This window comes from Schistocerca cancellata, chromosome 1 (assembly GCF_023864275.1).
Source record: "Schistocerca cancellata isolate TAMUIC-IGC-003103 chromosome 1, iqSchCanc2.1, whole genome shotgun sequence".
Classification (NCBI taxonomy): domain Eukaryota; kingdom Metazoa; phylum Arthropoda; class Insecta; order Orthoptera; family Acrididae; genus Schistocerca; species Schistocerca cancellata.
Window position 1 is genome coordinate 681,632,661 of NC_064626.1, and position 17,960 is coordinate 681,650,620.

A 17,960-nucleotide genomic window follows, 5' to 3' on the forward strand; every position below is an offset into this window, starting at 1 on the left:
AGTAAAATATTACTGCCACCCTGTAATTGTATACTAGCTTATCTGAAACTGATGTTTTGTCACAGATGTGAGCACAGAACTTATCTCCAGTGGACATCATTTCTAGTAGGAGAAGTTCAGCCTCAGAAATGTTGCTTTGTACAACACTCGAATTTTGACTTCATGCTCTATGATAAGAGAGACACTGTTCTGTGTTGATGATAATGCAAAAGCTATACAATTTTGCCAGAAACAAGTGATGTTGAATACGGCATTTGGCAATGAAGTACAATTGGCACTTGCTGTATAACGGAGCATCCATTAAAGAAGAAAATTGGCCATCCACTAATTTAAGGAAATGTATCTCTGTATTGGGCTTTGAGTTGCTTTTATTTTTTAGATGTGCACATACAACAGAACAAACTGAATTGTAAGATATTTGTTGTCTTTAAGAGTTATTGGCATAACTTTCAATAGGTCTAAAAATGTCATGAGTTCTCTTGAAGTGTTGTTGCAACCAATAAGATTTCCAGACACACCTTTCTACGCAGATAGTTTTCCACATAATCTCTGTTTCTGGCTTCAAGGTTGTCTCTAACAAATCCATGTCACCAGTTTTATTTGTGAAACATACAGCATAAACTGTGGAATAAAGATATGTTACCTCATTTGTCACATAACTGTCATAGAAAACTTATGAGAGAACTGTATTCAAAAGACAAGTAGTTCATGCATAATTTTGAAACAATTGCAGTGCCTTAAATTTCCGCAATGTGATTCTTAATACATTCCCGGGAGTTTTTTTCCTCGGAGAATGGAGTTGAGCCAGGTGGCTAGATGTACATGCAACAGAGCAGTGCATGATTGCAGTGCAGTAGCACTGCCTGGTGGGTTGCCTACCAACATCTGGTTCTGTTTCCCTCGACCCTTTTGTTTACATTTCAAACTTTCACGACACCCCTATGTGTGATCGCTCCCTCCCCCTCCCCAGATGCAAAAAAGCAAAACTACAAAATACATTATTATTATTATTATTATTATTACTATGAAACGACTATGAGATACAAATTTCACACATTTGTTACATAAAACTCTTGAACAGGAATGTATGAATGTGAAGATAAGGCATGCAATAAAAGAAGCTTATCACTCTTAAGCAGGAACTTAAAAATCTCTCAATGCACCTGACATGTATTTGCTTGAGCAACTGTCTGAATTTTTTTGAAATTTTCTCAGCATTCTTGAAGGACATCACTCAAGTATGCTGTGCTGCAATGACATGTGGCACGGTAGTTTTAAAGTGTTTTTTGTTGTACTACACCAATGTTCACAACTGAAATGTCACAACATGCTTTTGTTTACAGCATAGATTTTACCTTCATTTCAGTTCATTTACCCTGAAAGATCTCATTCTAGTAAGTGTTTAGGAGAACCCAGGTAGCAGTATGTTGTGACACTTCCGTTGTGAACATTGGTCTAGTACAACGAGAAACACTTTAAAACTACAGTGCCACATGTCCTTCAAGAATGCTGAGAGAATTTCAAAACAATTCTGACAGTTGCTCAAGCATGAAGAGGCTAATTCACAGTGTGCCTAATCTGAGTAGAAGCTGTGAGCATAGTAAAAACGCTTCAAATTGGTGAAGAATAGCAGAGCTCAGTTGTGGGGACGGTTGCAGCATCACTGCCACACAAGTTGTGCTCAGTCTTCGCTCAGAAAAGCAGATAGGTGAAATACTTGCTAATTCCACCCACCCTTGAAGTACAGGATCACAGCTTCTGTATATTGTTAAAACTTAATCATTTGATTGAAAAATGCTTTTGTTTACAGCATAGATTTTGCCTTCATTTCAGTTCTTTTACCCTGAAAGATCTCATTCTATTAAGTGTTTAGGGGAACCTAGGTAACAGTATATCAGTTTATAACATCTTGGATTTGAGCAGCTACAATATGTGTTATATAACAAATATGTTTACAGCAATTTAATACATGTGTTCTTTGCCACTTGTCTTAACAGCGATTGAATTTGCCATCTGTGCAGACACTAGTAGATTTTATTGGATAATAAGCACATGATCCATTTAAATATGCAGTTGTAATAACATTATATCTGACATTGTTCCCAAAAAAAGTTGTTGCTTTGAAACTATGCTGTATGGCCAGGTTTGTTACTAGAAAAAGAAGTATCGTAATCAAGTCAGGTCAAATGGTTCTTTGCTCCCTTTAAAATTTGTTGTTACAAACCTTTCTTGTGGTTTCTTCATCATGAAAAAAATTAACAATCCACGTTTATTGTCTTTACAGCATCACACTGGTATAAGCAATGGTTTAACAAAAAGATTACCGGATGAATTACTTGAACGTCTTTCAGAAAAAGCCCCTACCACAATGAAAGTGACACTTTCTGAAAAGACAGAGGAAAATGGAATTAATAATAATGTTACTTCCATACAAAAGAAACGCAAGAAGGTTGTACTTCCCAGCAGCGAACAGAGTGATGAACCATCAGGTAAGGATTGTTTGTTAGTGAACTTATTCATTTTATTTTTCCAATCTAAAGGATCATGCACAACAAGTATGTTATCATTGTTAACTTTATGCTAAGTTTTCGATCCATGGGGCAGAACTTTGTCACTGGCTATGTTTTGTAGTGTAGTTATCCTAGTTTCAGCATCCCTTACCCCTCCATTCCACCCTTCCTCACTTAACTTTCTCATCTTGTCTTACATACTATTTATCTTTCATTTCCATTTGCAATTTTTTGAGGCTAATTAAGAGCAGTTCATAATTAATAATTTTGAATTTCTCAGCTTTTGGCTCCTTGATACATGTGACTCCATTCATACAACCCTGTTTTACATCATCTTAATTTAGGTGTGACTTTCTACTGATTAATATGATTTTCTTAGAATGGAAACCAACTCCCTGCCATTCTAACCACTGAAGGAGTATTAGTTGTACATGTTGGTGTTGTCTCATGGCCTTATACTATCATGTGCTTTCAGATCCATGAATATTTTCTATTAAGAGAGTGTAAGAACTCTACTGTCTGCCACTTACTTTGTAGCTCTTAAATGAAGCTCTCAAACAAAATTTGTGCAGCATGCAGCTACTGGGTATGAACAATTTTTTATGCATAATTTGTCAATGTGGAAACTGTCTGACTAGTGTCTACTATCATAGGCAAATAGGCAAACAAATTCTGCCCCCCTCTATTCCCCACCCCCACCTCTCTCTCTCTCTCTCTCTCTCTCTCTCTCTCTCTCTCTCTCTCTCCCTCCCTCCCTCCCCTCTCCCCCTCCCTCCCTCCCTCCCTCCCTCCCTCCCTCCCTCCCTCCCTCCCCTCACTCACACACACACACACACACACACACACACACACACACACACACACACACACACACACACAACTTGGCAAGAATGGATGTAAATATCATTTCCAATAGGGAACTTACAACTGTAAGTGGAATATGAGTAATCTTGTAACTTCAGCTTACTCTGTGTTCAACAGAATTTTTTTGTGATAATAAAGGTCAGCCATTGTCCAGTTCATTATCCAAGGGTCGTATTTAAGATGTGATGCCTACAACAAAAACAGAAACATTACCAGAAAAGCAGCAGAAAAATGAGGTTCATTGGGTGGGATGAGCAGTAAGGGTTAGTGGTTGACTGATGATTCACAACAATACCATGTTCCATGGCTATGAACAAATTTCCACCAAGACATGAGATGCTATAATGAAAAAGCCAGATATCTTAAGATTGGGTGGTGGCAATCCCAGGGCACCAGTTATGAAAAGGATGTCCTACATCTTTATAACTGTTATTCATAACGTATATACGTAAAGCATTGTCCTGCCTTACCTTGCCCTGCCCTGTCTGACCGAATCATCATTGCCTAGCTCAAACGGCTTAGGATACAAACTTGAAATTTAGAACTCCAAAAATTGGTATTTGGTTTGTTGGTCAGAAATAAAGAAATATGTGTTTCAGCATTTTTGAAAATTTGACTTTTTGAGGGTGAAATAGTGGTGAATGCTTTTTTTTTGTAAATATATCATTATTAAAGAACTACCAAAGTATTTTTAAAGCTACATATGAACATAGGTATTTGATGTCAGCATTTTTAAAGCTAAATGCATGAAATTTAAATTTTGCTTTTCAGAAATAAAAAAAAATTAAAAAAACATATGTCCCACTGTTTCTGGAAATTCAACCCCTGGCGGGTGAAAGGGGGGGGGGGGGGGGGGGGGATGAAAGTTTTCATGGAAGTTATGCAAGCATTTTTGCAGCTAGATATATAAAAATTTGTATTTGGGTTCTCTGTTGGAAATAAAGCATATGCATGTCACTGTTTCTGGAAATTCAACCCCTAAGGGGTTGAAATAGGCTCAAACTGATTCACTTACTCATCATCTCCCAGGCCAAACCGCAAAGGATAGAAACTTAAAGTTTGAAGAGGGTGTGGATCTTTTACTGTAGACAGTGTTTAAGAAGGAATTGTCTGAGAAATTCCACTCCTACATGGGGTGAAATATGGGATGAAAGACTTTTTGAAAGTAAGTCAGTATTAGCAGAATTTTGAAGCTTTGTCTATGAAAACAGTTTTCTCAGTCAGAAAATAAAAAAAAGTTTCAGTATTTTTTGAAATTCAGCCACTTAGGGGATAAAGTAGTGGGTGAAAGATTTTTTAATAAATAATTACTAAAGAACTACTAAAAGTTTTTAAGGTGATATCTATAATAACTTAGTATTAAGTAATAAATTGAAAACGCGATCAAGACTGTGATCTGAATACTAAGTTAATTTATATTAATCGCTGTTAATCCATAACCATGTATCCAAAAGACAAAAAAATATGTGTTTCAGTGTTCCTGGAAATTTGATGCTTGAGGTAGTGCAGTAGGGAAAAGAAATTTTGAAAAAAAAAAAATTTATTACATTAAAAAGAATTAAATCTAAATTTATGAAAATTGTTATTTTACTTCTTGCTTAGACATAAAAAAATATTTGTTAGGGGATGAAAGTTGCTATGGAAATGTGTCCACAAGAACACACAAGGCATGATGGTTAACAAAACCTTTGCACTCCAGTTATTGGATGATCACATAATGGTTCAGACTTTAGCTTGGATAGTGTTGCAGATGGTGTAGTGGGTTTAATTTGTTGCAGGTGGTGTATTGGGTTTGATTGAAAATAATCTGTATGCATTTGGGAGAAGTCTGAGAAAATCATGCTGTTTAGCATGCCAGTGACTGCAGTGTTACTATCATCTTCTCACAAAGCGGTCCACAAACTCTCACAGAAACTTTCAAAAGTAGTGCTAGTGAACTAACTGACCAATTCAGATACTCTTGTTTGACATCAGTACTGTATCTAGCTGTTGTAGTCTGTGCACAATGGAAAGATTGATCCAATTGATCCTGAAATTCTCCTATCTTATGATGTAGCATGGCTGCATTTATCAGGGCATGTGAAGTAACTAAGCAGTCAGTGTTAGAGTTCTGAAAAATCATTATCAGTTACACCAAGAACCTCTGCAGGAAACAGGAACAGGAGTATGCTTTATGAATATATTAACTAACAAATATTTTATACAGTAATTTTTCTACTTGAATAATGATAGTTATAACTGATTCCTTTGTTAACCATATAAAGAAAGAAAAAAATTAAGTGAACAGATATGGACAAGAAATTCCATTTGCCAGCCTTGAAATGTGTCAGATCAGATAAGCTTGCAGTTCAAGGATTAATTAAAAAATTTTTGGACTGTCTTAAAACCTGACCCACATGGTATATGATATGTTTTTAATACAAACAATACTCTGAAAGTTATTCGTCCATAGCTCTTGTTAATGATCCCACAGGCTATTGTGTGTTAGTGTTGGTCTCCCCTCCCCCTCTCCCCAGCCCATATTGTTTTCCATTAGTGAATTGCTTTATTGGTTTACCCATTCCATTAATTAGGTCTTATTGCATTATATGACTCAAAATTTTGCTACATCTTTCTAATTACAGATTCTCAGAGCTTCAAGAAACCAACTACTCTTGATTACATTCCACTGAAGAGCAGTGCTTCAACAAAATTTGGTATCATGTCCTATGATAAAGTGGTAAATGTTTCTAAGTCAGCAGCGCAGAAAGCAGCTGAATTCCGCCAGAACATGATGTTTGGAAATCGCCATAAGAGAGAACCTGGTAAGAAATGTTTTATTAAAAGTGAGTCATTGTAAGACAGTGTCTTATTTAAAAATATATTTACTTAGACTGTGTTATATTGCTTGTTTCAGCAAATTCAGGCCTGATTTATCAACAGAAAATAAAGGCATCCGGGAAAGATGTTTTTGCACGGAAGAAATACTGACTTCGTACACAGTTTTCTGTTTCTGTACGCAGGGAACATATATTTGAATCTATCTGTAAAAAAAAAAGTAAGATTTTACATGGGCTTACATAAATAGTGAATGCATCACTTGGAAACATGTTGCTAAGGGTACCTAGTTCAAGTACCTTGTATGATAGTGTTGCTGCTCTTGTTTATAATGTAGAATTTAAAAATGTTGCTCGTCTGAAAGACTAAAATATTGTTTTGTATCATATGTATAGCGTTAATATTTTAAAATTGATTTTGGTTATAATAAATGTTTTACCTTGTTATGTGTGGTTTCTTTCTCTCACGAATCAGCAGTATTGAGAGGTTGTAATGGACTTGTACTGTTGTTAGTGTATTAAAAAGCAGTAATAAATGAGATACACAATCTCCTGTTTGTTTTCCTTAAGTAAATATAGTTAAAGGACAGATTACCATCTTTTCACTTAGAATATAACTGATAATGATTGCAATTTTATCAGAAGGAAAATTTACTTGTGATAATTATATCATTACAAGAAAACTATGGCTGGCCAGTACTTACCTTAAAGATGCAGAATTCTACATACAGACAATAGAGACACAAAAAAGTAAAAAAATGAACTATGCTAGCTTTTGGAACCTGGGTCATGTAGACAACAGATTGAGAGGACCCTAAGGTGAGGGGTGATGAAGATTCTTCCTCTCTGAGGAAGGAACTGACAGATTTTAAACTAGGTTAATTTTTTTCTTCTTTTTTATGTGTCTTCTGTGGCACTTTGAATTTTCTCTTTTGAGGATAAATATTGACTAATCATAATCTTCAGTGACAGATTTTCTTGGTGAAAATTGCAAATTCAAGTACATGGTACATTAACCCTTTTGTTATGGCCGTCTGTTCTGCTGCAGTGGCACCACTGAACGCTGCACTGATGGGTGCAGTGTGTCGTGAACTGTGCACATTTCACGTCAGTAAACTGACGTGCAGGTTACATTATTTAGGTTTTACATAACAATCTATTTGGAGATTTTACAAGTATTATAAATAAAAATGCAATTCAGGATCATTCAAAAGATTCTTAATAAAGTAATTCAGTGTGATAAATTTGAAAACAAGGGTCAACACACAAACCCGCATTACAGTTTTTACACTCACACTTAGATTCTAGTCTGCACTCCAAACGATGCACCTTCTATTTCGATTTCTTTTTACCGATTTGTAAACCGAAGGAAAATGTCTTTCTGTTAATCTAAGTGGATGATTATTGCCTGTTGAATGTTGACTTTTATACTTCCGTGATACTTTTCCGGTATTTCCCGAATTAACTGCAATTGAAATTTTGCCTTGGATACCGGTTCTTTCCTTTTGTTTTTATAAAGACAATAGGCATTCCACACACACATGTCGAACAAGTGAAAGAAATATTTGTGATTCCATTTCAGAGATTTGCGTGTTGATTCCTCACTGCTTATACCCATGTCAGCTTCATCAACTGCACCCATTGTACTATTATGATCCAATATGCATACAAGTTTTTGGATAACTTTTTTCCTGCCATACTTGATTGCTTGATTACTACATCAAATTCATCCGAGTGCGTGGTAGAAAGCATATAAACCTCTTTCTTATCCATCCACTTTATGAGTATTAAGTTTTTGCATGACCAAGAGATTGCCTGTTCTCTTTTGAAGCGTTCATCAATTTTAAGCATTCCTTTCCTTCTCTTTCTTATGGTCCCACAGACATTTGTACAATTATTGTGTAGCATTCTAAATAAAACTGGACTGGAATACCAATTATCTACATAAATGAGATGGTCCTTTCCGAAATAAGGCTTTGTAAGTGCTTCAACTATTGCTCCCAACTTTCCAGTATCCTTATTTTTGGTATCCACCAGGGTAGATGATGTGGCGTAAACAATTAAACCTAGTACAAATCTTGTCTCACAGTCATAGAGAACAAAAGATTTTATCCCAAATCTGTTTCTTTTTGACAGGATGTATTGTTTGAAAGACAGCCGCCCTTTATATAACAGTAAACTCTCGTCTATGCATAGCTTTTGGAACGATTGAAATGACTGACTAAATTTTTTTTTTCTAATAAATCAATGACGTTCCTTTTTTATACAGTCAATCATTGGCAGAACCAGCATCATGGTAGAAATGTAGCATTTGTAATCATTTGAAATAGCAGGCTCTAGCCATTACTTCTCCAGAAATATCGCTATGCAGAAGTTTGTCTTTACTCCAACACAATACTAAAGATAATTTCTTGTTGCGCGTTATTAAAAATGATATGGCAAAAAAACAGTATAGTTTGGCTATTCCAATTCCTTCTGAATTGTTTATGTTAATATTATATTTCCAAGACCAATAGTGATTTGTTTCATTTGCAATTAACTCTATGAGAGCTTCAGAGATGAAAAGCTGAATGTAATCTAAGATTTTCGGTGATCGAGTTATGTTTACTTTAATCCCTCGAAGTTTCTGATGCAAATTTATGTATTTGAGGCACGAATATTTTTGATATCCATATTTCACGGTCACTGTTAATGGGTTCAATATTCTCTACTTCTGCTTCTGAAGTATTACATACAGCTCTTCTTTTCTTAGTTTTTGTAGGTGATGTAACAGTATGTTGATTTTCATTTTTTGCAACAGTTAGTCCGTTAGCAAATAGAATTCTTTTTGACCTCCTCTGTAGCATTCTGAAAAGGAGGTAAAATATTTTATAAAACAAACTAAACATAGCTACAAATACAATTTTCAAAAGAATGTTATGAACCTTGAAAAAATTAACTGTTTTCCAGTGTCCTGTAATGCTTGAAGAAAGATTTATGCTAATGCTGTCTATATACGTTGCTCGTACACACACATCAGCATGTGGATGCCTTCAAACTGCGGCTCTCGTAAACACAGATCAGCGTGTGGATGTCTGCTAAATACGGCTCTTGTACATATAAAGCATCATGTGGATGCCGGCAAACTACAGAGCACTTACACACAGAGCAATGCATGGATGCTGGCTAAATACGGTGCTCGTAATGAAAGGGTTAATAGGCATGTGAATGTTTCCACTTGATTTCACGGATAGTGTGAGATTAAATGAAATAGAGTAAATGCTTATTGTTAAATGGTGTGGAAAAATGACAATATTTGATGCATGGCAACCCAATTGTTTTCATGAGTTAGAGTAACATACAATCTTTGTGCCCTAGCTAAGTTTCCTACGTCACATACCAATCTAAATTTTAATCGTATTTTAATGTCAGTTGGTGATTTTATCAGTTTGTCTCTATCTGATGAAAGGAGCTATTTTCTGATATGAAAAATATTATTAGGTTTATTGAAAATAAAGCAAGTAATCCCTGAATTGGGATGAACACAATAGAACAAGCAGCAAACCATTTTATTAATACGGAAGAGCCTTCAGAGTCTTTTAAAAGAGTGATGTACGACGTACAACTTTGATGGAGGGGCAAGATGCAAAGTCAGAACATAACTGGAAGGTGTTCATGTGCAGGCTCTGGTCAGTTTGCCAAGAGTGTTCAGTGTCCATAAAATGTAAGTTCCTATAAGTGTGTGAATGCACTCCTGGAGGATGGATGCATCCATCAAATTTGAGTGGGGATGGAGCAAAAATGGTGTGGTACAAAGTAATAGTTTTAATGTAAATGGATAGATAAAAATATCATCAATAATATATTACATTATATTATCAGTAATTGATTATTTTCATTGTTGAAATAATAGTTTTGACAGAGAGGAAAGTAACAATAAATTCTGATATAACTTCATGTTGAATTTAAACATCTGACACAGTTGTTGTGTAACACATTTGTGATGATGATTATGATCACCATCATCATCAGTTTGGCTTCCAGAAAGGTAAAGGCACCAGCAAAGCAGCACTGACATTCCACTTGATAATGGAAGCAGGATTTAAGAAAAATCAAGACATGTTCATAGACTTGTCAAACTAGAGAAAGCGTTCAACACTGTAAATGCTGCAAAAAGTTCTAAATTCTGGGAAAAATAGGAGCAAGCTATAGGAAAAGATGGGTTGTATACATTTCCTGGCAAGACAAGTGAAGCATCCAGAGGATACGGTCAGAAGTCAAAGTAATTTTGTGTACGGAAACGATTAGAGCTGCAATTCTCTATGACAGGTTGAAAAGCCACTAGAGTGCATTAGTGTTGTTTATGTTTAGTGGTTAGGGTATACCAGTGGTAGGGTATACCAGTGAACCACTAATTCTTTAAAGAATCAAACTTGCAGGTAAAATTGGCTTCAAACATCAAATTACTTTAGAAACAAGTTAATGTGTTAAATATTTGCCTTTAAGCATGTAAGCAAGAAAAAGCTTAGTGAAGATTAAAAATTATGCTTAAAAGTTTGCTGTAATACACTAAGTGTTCTCATTACGAAAGGATCAATATAAACGGAGTAATTTAAAGTCGATTTTAAGCACAATCTAGTTTTTCACACATCTAAATGTTTATGGCATCTTATCTCCCGAACTATGCGTCATACAATAATATAATTTTGCAGCTACGTTCAATGGTATGTATGGACATTGTCTGCAAACTGTGTTGCAAATAGAGTTAGTAGTAAAGATGTAATCAACTAAAACATCATGCCTGATGCTGCCATGTTACTGCATAAACAACGGAAATGTAGTAAGTTGCCTCCCCCACTTTCTTTTTGGGGGTGGGAAGATTAGTGAGAAAAAGACATGAAATTATGTATAAAAGTTGAATGATCACTGTGAAGGACATGGAAATGCTGCATACACATAAGAGACAGTGTTATCAGCACCTGACAGAGCTTTAAGGGTGCCTTACTGTGGGTCTCCATTTGGCTGGCTGGTCGAACCATGCAATATCCTGATTTGTTGTGCATTTGGATTTGGCACTGGCCTGATGTAGTGTACAGGAATTTGAAGGTAGGCATACTTGTCAAGGTTCTGGTCAACCATGTCTACCTACCACCAGGGAGGATCACTGTATTATGCACCAAGCCCGTTGTAACCCCTTCATATCTGCACCTGCCATCCGAGAACAAGTAATGAACTTCTGCAACACTGTGTGCCATTATGCTGCATTAGCATTGGTCAGAGACTAGCAGCAGCCAGACAAGGGGATTATCATCCCAAGCATAGGCTGCTAATACCACAACACAAATGGTTACGTTTGGAGTGACGCCGTGAATGGGAAGCATCAACCGCTGATGAGTGGTCTCATATTGTGTTCACTGATGAATCTTGGTTCTGCAGAACCACAGGTGACCATTGTTGCCAAATGTGACTGTGGCTAGTGAGATGTCCCATTCTTTCATTATTTTGGAGAGGCAGAACAGTGTTACTCCTGCTGGTTGGTTGGTTGGTTGATGTGGGGGAGGTGACCAAAGAGCGAGGTCATCGATCCCATCGGATTAGGGAAGGTTGGGGAGGGAAGTCGGCTGTGCCCTTTCAAAGGAACCATCCTGGCATTTTCCTGAAGCGATTTAGGGAAATCACGGAAAACCTAAATCGGTACAGCTGGGCGCGGGTATGAACCGTCATCCTCCCGAATGTGGGTCCAGTGTGCTAACCACTGTGCCACCTCGCTCGATTTACTCCTGCTGCCAGAATGAGGGGTTGCACTGGGTATGACTACAGGTCATGGCTGGTAGTGACAGAGAACTCTGACTGCATAATGGTACATCATGCATCCTTGTGTTACATCTCACACAAAAGTACAGTGGTGCCATTTTTCTCTAAGACAATGCTCATCCACATGTGTCACATACTTCTATCAACTGTGTGCATGATACTGAGGTACTCATGTGACCAGCAAGATCCATAGATCTGTTCCCAATAGAATGTGTGGATCAAGACAGACATTACTTCTGTCCTCTTGCAGGTATCCAGGATATCGAGGACCAGATACAACTTCTTCAGACGATGATACGTCTTTACACCCTTCCCAACAAAATTCATGCATGCATCCAAGACAGGGGGCATGAAGCACCATATTTGTAAGTGGGCTCATATTGCCAACTTCTTTGAAAGATTGACTTGATTTTGTAATCACTGCAATGACGTCACATCTCTCAACTCGTGAAATTTTGTTTTGTTTTCTCCTCTGCTTCTGGGTGCTTCATTTGTTTTGTCAGATGAAATATAATATGTACAAGAACTAAATGGAAACAACAAGACTGGAAGACCAAGAATGAAGTGCCCAGATTAAAAATGGCGTGCCCAGAAATGCGGTCTTTTGCCACTTCTGTTCAGACCATACCTCAAAGAATCAATGATGGAAATGAATGAAAGATTCAGGAGTGGGGTTAAAATTGATGGTGAAAAAACATCAGTGATGAGATTTAGCTGATAATTGACATTGCTATTCTCTGTGATAGTGAAGAAAAATTATGGGAGATGTTGAATGGAATGAACAGTCTAAAGAGTATAGAACATGGATTGAGAGTAAACTGAAGAAAGACAAAACTAATGTCATTAGCGATAAACATAACACAAGAACTGATGACCACGCAGTAGATGAAGTTAAGGAATCTTGCTACCTTGGAAGCAAAATAACACACGGTCCACAAAGCAAGGAAACCATCAAAAGCAGTCTATTATATTCAAAGAGGGCATTCCTGGCCAAAAGAAGTCTATTAATATCAAACTTAATTTGAGGAAGTAGTTTATGAGAACGGAATTTTGGAGCACAGCATTTTGTGGCAGTGAATCTTGGACTGCGAGAGAAAAAAATATGGAAAATTAGAATGTCCCATCAACATCAAGGTCATTAGAGATGGAGCACAGGCTTGGAACATCTCAAAGATGATGAAGGAAATTGGAACCATCCTGGTCGTTGCCTATAGCAATTTAGGGAAATCGTGGAAAACTGAAATCTGGATGGCTGTACATGGATTTGAACTGTCATCCTCCTGAATGTGAGTCCAGTGTGCCAACCACTGATCCACCTCATTCAGTCACCAGAAAATAAGAGAACTGGAGTGTCTGAGATGTGGTGCTTTTAAAGGATGTTGAAATTCTCTGCAGAAGTGACAAGAAGTGAGAGGGCGATAGGACTTCCTTTGTACTAGAAAATGTGTAGAGGATAAAAATTATAGGGGAAGGCAGATATTGGAACGGCAGTGGCAGCTATATTAATGAATTCCTACTCATTCATGGCCACTCCTATTTATTCAACATACTACACACTTCACAGTCACAGACCACTGTGAAATGGTGGTGCAGAGTGGCAGGGCCTCATTTGTGAGTGTACTAATTTGGACTGTAACTAAACAGACTGTTCAAATTGACTCAAGCCAAATGGATGGGATGTGTGTGGGAGCCATTAGTCCAAACCTCCACTACCTCCATCCTCAACTGGCCAATTCTCACTTACCACTCTTGCATCATTTTGCTCTACATTTCTCTCATTCCCACATTGTAATCTCCACCCAATGATCTGCTCTACCCCACAGGTTTGGAAAGAGTTACCATACTTAAACCTTGCTTTGCATCTGCTGCCAAGAGTGACTTGCCTCCTGGTCTTCCCTGCCTCCCAATATTTTCCTACCCCCTCTCAATTTTCCCAATCCTTTTCTCCCCTTCTCATACTGGCTTGCGTGGCCAACCAGTCATAAACAGTTATTGCTATATGGGTGTGGCAAGTGAACGAGGTTTGTTTAAAAAGTAAGGTGACTTTATATTTTTGTGAAAAAAATATTTATTTATTCATCAGTATTCCTGTTGTCCCCTTACTCAGATACAATACACTTGTGCCAACACCTATTCCAGTCCTTGAAGCACTTCTCATAAGCACTTTTTGGTACAGTCTTGCAGAGATGCAGTCATTGAAAATCTTTTTCCTTTCATAGGTCTCTTTAGTTCTGGGAACAGGAAAAAGTCGCAGGGGGCCAAATCCTGTGAATATGGTGGCTGAGGAAGGATTGTTGTGTTGTTTTCGACCAAAAAATGTCTCACACACAAATGACGAATGAATAGGTGGATTGTCATGATGCAAAATCCATGAATTGTATTTCCACAATTCCAGTCTTTGTTTACATATTGCTTCCTGCAAACAGCATGTAACTCCTTTTTGATCATACGACCTTCAGGCAAAAATTTATGATGCACTACGCCACAGCAATTGAAAAAAACAGTGAGCAAAACTTTGACATTTGATTGAACTTGGTGTGAGTTGGGGTGCAAGTGGGCCTTGGTTTTGACATCATAATCATAAGTAGACCTATGTTTTGCTTTTGAACAAATAAGGATCATCACTGACGTTATTCAAGAGCTCCTGAGCGATGCTCATGCGATGGTTCTGATCAAAATTGAGAACTTTTGGAACAAACTTTGCTGACACACATCTCTTGCCTAAAACATCCGAAAAAATTGCATGACATGAGCCGACCAATATGCCAACATCCTCAGTAACTCTTATGTTAATTCAATGATTTTCCAAAACAATTTTCTTCAGAGTTTTGATGTTCTCATCTGTTGATGTGCTGGGGCGTCCAGAGTGAGGTTTGTCGTTGGCATCTTCTCAGCCATCTTGGAAGAGCTTGTACCATTTGTAAACGTTTTTTTATTTAGACCAGACTCACTGTGTGCCACTCTCAACATTTCAAGTGTTTTAGAGCACTTCATTCCGTTTTTCACACAAAATTTGATGCAAATTCTTTGCTCCATTTTTTACAATAATCGAAAATTGCCAAGCACACTAAAATATGTCTAACCTTTCTGTCGGTCAAAAACAAAGTATGCCGTACACTTGAAACTGTGAACATATGTTCAGGACATGTGTACCAACATACCAAAAAAGAAAGATCAATAATTGAATGTACGTTGCCTGCGCAGTTTGAAAAGTCTCTTTTTTTTTTAACATCCCTCGTATGCACTAGAAAAGAGTGTGAAAACTCCATATCATTTACATCAATTTGCCATAGAATTTTGGAGCATATACTATGTTTGAACACTACAAATTACCTCGAAGAAAACAATCTAATGACAAATAGTCGGCATGGGTTCAGAAAATATGGTTCTTGTGAAACAAAGTAGCTCTTTATTCCCATAAAGTAATGGATGTTATCAACATGGGATCTTAAATGATTCCATATTTCTAGATTTCCAGAAGGCTTTTGACACCACTTCTCGCAAGTGATTTCTAATCAAATTGGGTGCCTATAATGTCTCAGTTGTGCAACTGGCTTTGTGATTTCCTGTTGGAAAGGTCACAGTTCACAGTAACTGGTTGAAAGTCGTCGAGTAAAATAGAAGTGACATCCTATTCTCCACAAGGAAGTGTTATAGACCCTCAACTGTACCTAATCTATATAAATGATTTAGGAGACAATATGTACAGTCCTTTTAGATTGTTTGCCATCAGAAGATCGAAACCAATTGCCAAGTGATTTAGACAAGGTAACTGTATGGTGTGAAAAGTAGCAATTGACTCTAAATAATGGAAAGAACACTTAGAGCATGCAACAGGTCTATGAAAGACACTGTCTACTCTTTGCCTGTCCATCTTCTTCTGTAGTACTGCTGTATGGTGTGTGATCTGTATCAGATAGGACTGACCGAGGACAGCTCGTTTTGTATTATAACAAAATAGAAGAGAGAGTGTCATGCATATTATATATATGTTTGGGTGACAGTCATTAAAACAAAGACATGATACACAAGTTGAGGTGACAATCACTACAACAAAGGCATTTTCCACTGAAGTGTGATATTTTTCATGAAATTTCAACCACCAACTGTCTCCTCTGAATACGAAAATATTTGTTGGCTCCTCGTACATAGGGAGAAATGATCACTGTAATAAAATAAGGGAATTTAGAGTTCACACAAAATAGATTGTTTTTTCGAAGTGCTGTTTGCGTGGAACGGTAAAAAAATGACGTGAAGGTTGTTCGATGAACACTCTGCCAGGCACTTAACAACAGTGAATTTTGTGAACTGTTAAATGAGTGTCAGCACCATCCATCAATCTTTTGCAATTGCATGCTTGCCTTTCCCAAATTTAAACTTCACGATCAGGTCCTGTGAGTGTGTGATGCCAACTGGCCGCTGTGTCTTTCTCTGACATATGGTGTCATTTGGATGCAGAATGGAGGGTCATGATGACAGCACGCCACTTTCCCAACTGTTTTCAGCTTTCCAGACCTTGGAGCAGATGCTTCTCATGATTGTAGCTGCTGATTTTGCATTATGAGACTTGAGTGGACCCTGTTCCATTACTCCCTGGCATGTGGCACTCAGACATGCTGACCATTCAACTGTGGAGATTGAATCTTTATACTATATAACAATGAAAAAATAGCCATTTTAATTATCACTACAATGTCTTACTTGTTGTTTTGAGATGCTGTATAGTACAGAGATACCTTTAAAAATGAATGATTTTGGATAACTGCAAAGTCAATAAAGTAAGGAAATGCCAGTTTTGACAGAGGACGACTGTCCTGTCTGGGGTCTCCTCCCTAACCCCTGGAACAATTTCAACCAGATTTGGCACAGACAGAAACAGCAGGACTCATGAGTATCAAGGTTTATAACCTCTTAGCTCCAACAGGAGCGGAGTACAGAAAAAAATGTTTTTTTACCAGCCCCAAGCATATAGGCTGCCCTACACAACAAGCATGTTGTGTGGGAACAGTAGCCACTTGCCAAATCAACCTGCTTTGCAATGTGGCTTACATTTCAGTGACAAGAAACAGTTTTCCAGGTTCGGCATGTAGGCTGTCGTTCTGCATGACAGGCATGTTGTGTTGGAGTAGTATTGGCTTTTTTGATCTGCAATGCCTGGCAATCTGTACATCATAGGCAAATAAATGATTTTCAAGCCCCTGCTGGACAGCCTGTCCTGCATGACAGGTGTGTTGTGTGAGTAGTACTAGTCTACTTTATTGAACTGTATTGCAGGGACTACACATACTAGTCCACCTGCTTAGCTGGGTGGTAACGTGCTCACCTCCCATGCAAGCGGGCCCAGGTTCGATTTCCAGCCGGGTTGGAGATATTTTCCACTTGGAGACTGGGTGTTTTGTTGTCCTCCTCATCATTTCATCCTTATCAGTGGCGTACAAGTCACCCTATGTGATGTTGAATGAAATAAGACATGCACTTGGCAGCTGAACTTCCCTGAATATGGGCCTGCCGGCCAACGATGCCACTCACTCATTTCATTTTTTTACACATGCTGAGGATTATGGCTGGAGACAGATAGAGAGGGTCAACAGTTTGAGGGGTAGGGGGAAATGGCAGAGGGAGGAGAGGACAGAGAGAGATGCATGAGGGAGGTGGGAGGTATAAAGGGGTGGTGGACAGATAGAAAAGAAAGAGAGAGAGGCACAGATGGAAAGAGGGACGAGGAGGAGTAAATGGACAGAGAGAGTGGTGGAGGAGATGAAGAGACAGAGGGAGTGGGGAGGAGGGGATACACAGGAGGAGGAAGAGGAGGAGGAGGTGTATTCAATATATGTTTCAAAAACATCTGTGGGTGATTCCATGTGGAAAACGCTAGTATATTATAAAAATGGGTGTAGGTGTGTATGTTCCACTGGATCAATTAAACTAAACTTTGTACTCATCAACACTTTACTGTCTGGAAAGAAGTACTGTAGGT

The 17,960-nt window shown here is 37.8% G+C and overlaps 1 protein-coding gene across 6 annotated transcripts in view; it reads left to right on the forward strand.

The window, feature by feature from the left end:
* Nucleotides 1-6,740, forward strand: part of LOC126184175 (SAFB-like transcription modulator) — a 187,112-nt gene extending 180,372 nt beyond the window's left edge. For all 6 annotated transcript variants that reach the window (XM_049926547.1, XM_049926559.1, XM_049926572.1 and 3 more), the window contains 3 exons: nt 2,285-2,489; nt 5,999-6,178; nt 6,271-6,740. In XM_049926547.1, the coding sequence (XP_049782504.1) occupies nt 2,285-2,489; nt 5,999-6,178; nt 6,271-6,344 (459 nt within the window). In that variant the 3' untranslated portion in view covers nt 6,345-6,740. The remainder of the gene's footprint in view (nt 1-2,284; nt 2,490-5,998; nt 6,179-6,270) is intronic.
* Nucleotides 6,741-17,960: the final 11,220 nt, after the last annotated feature.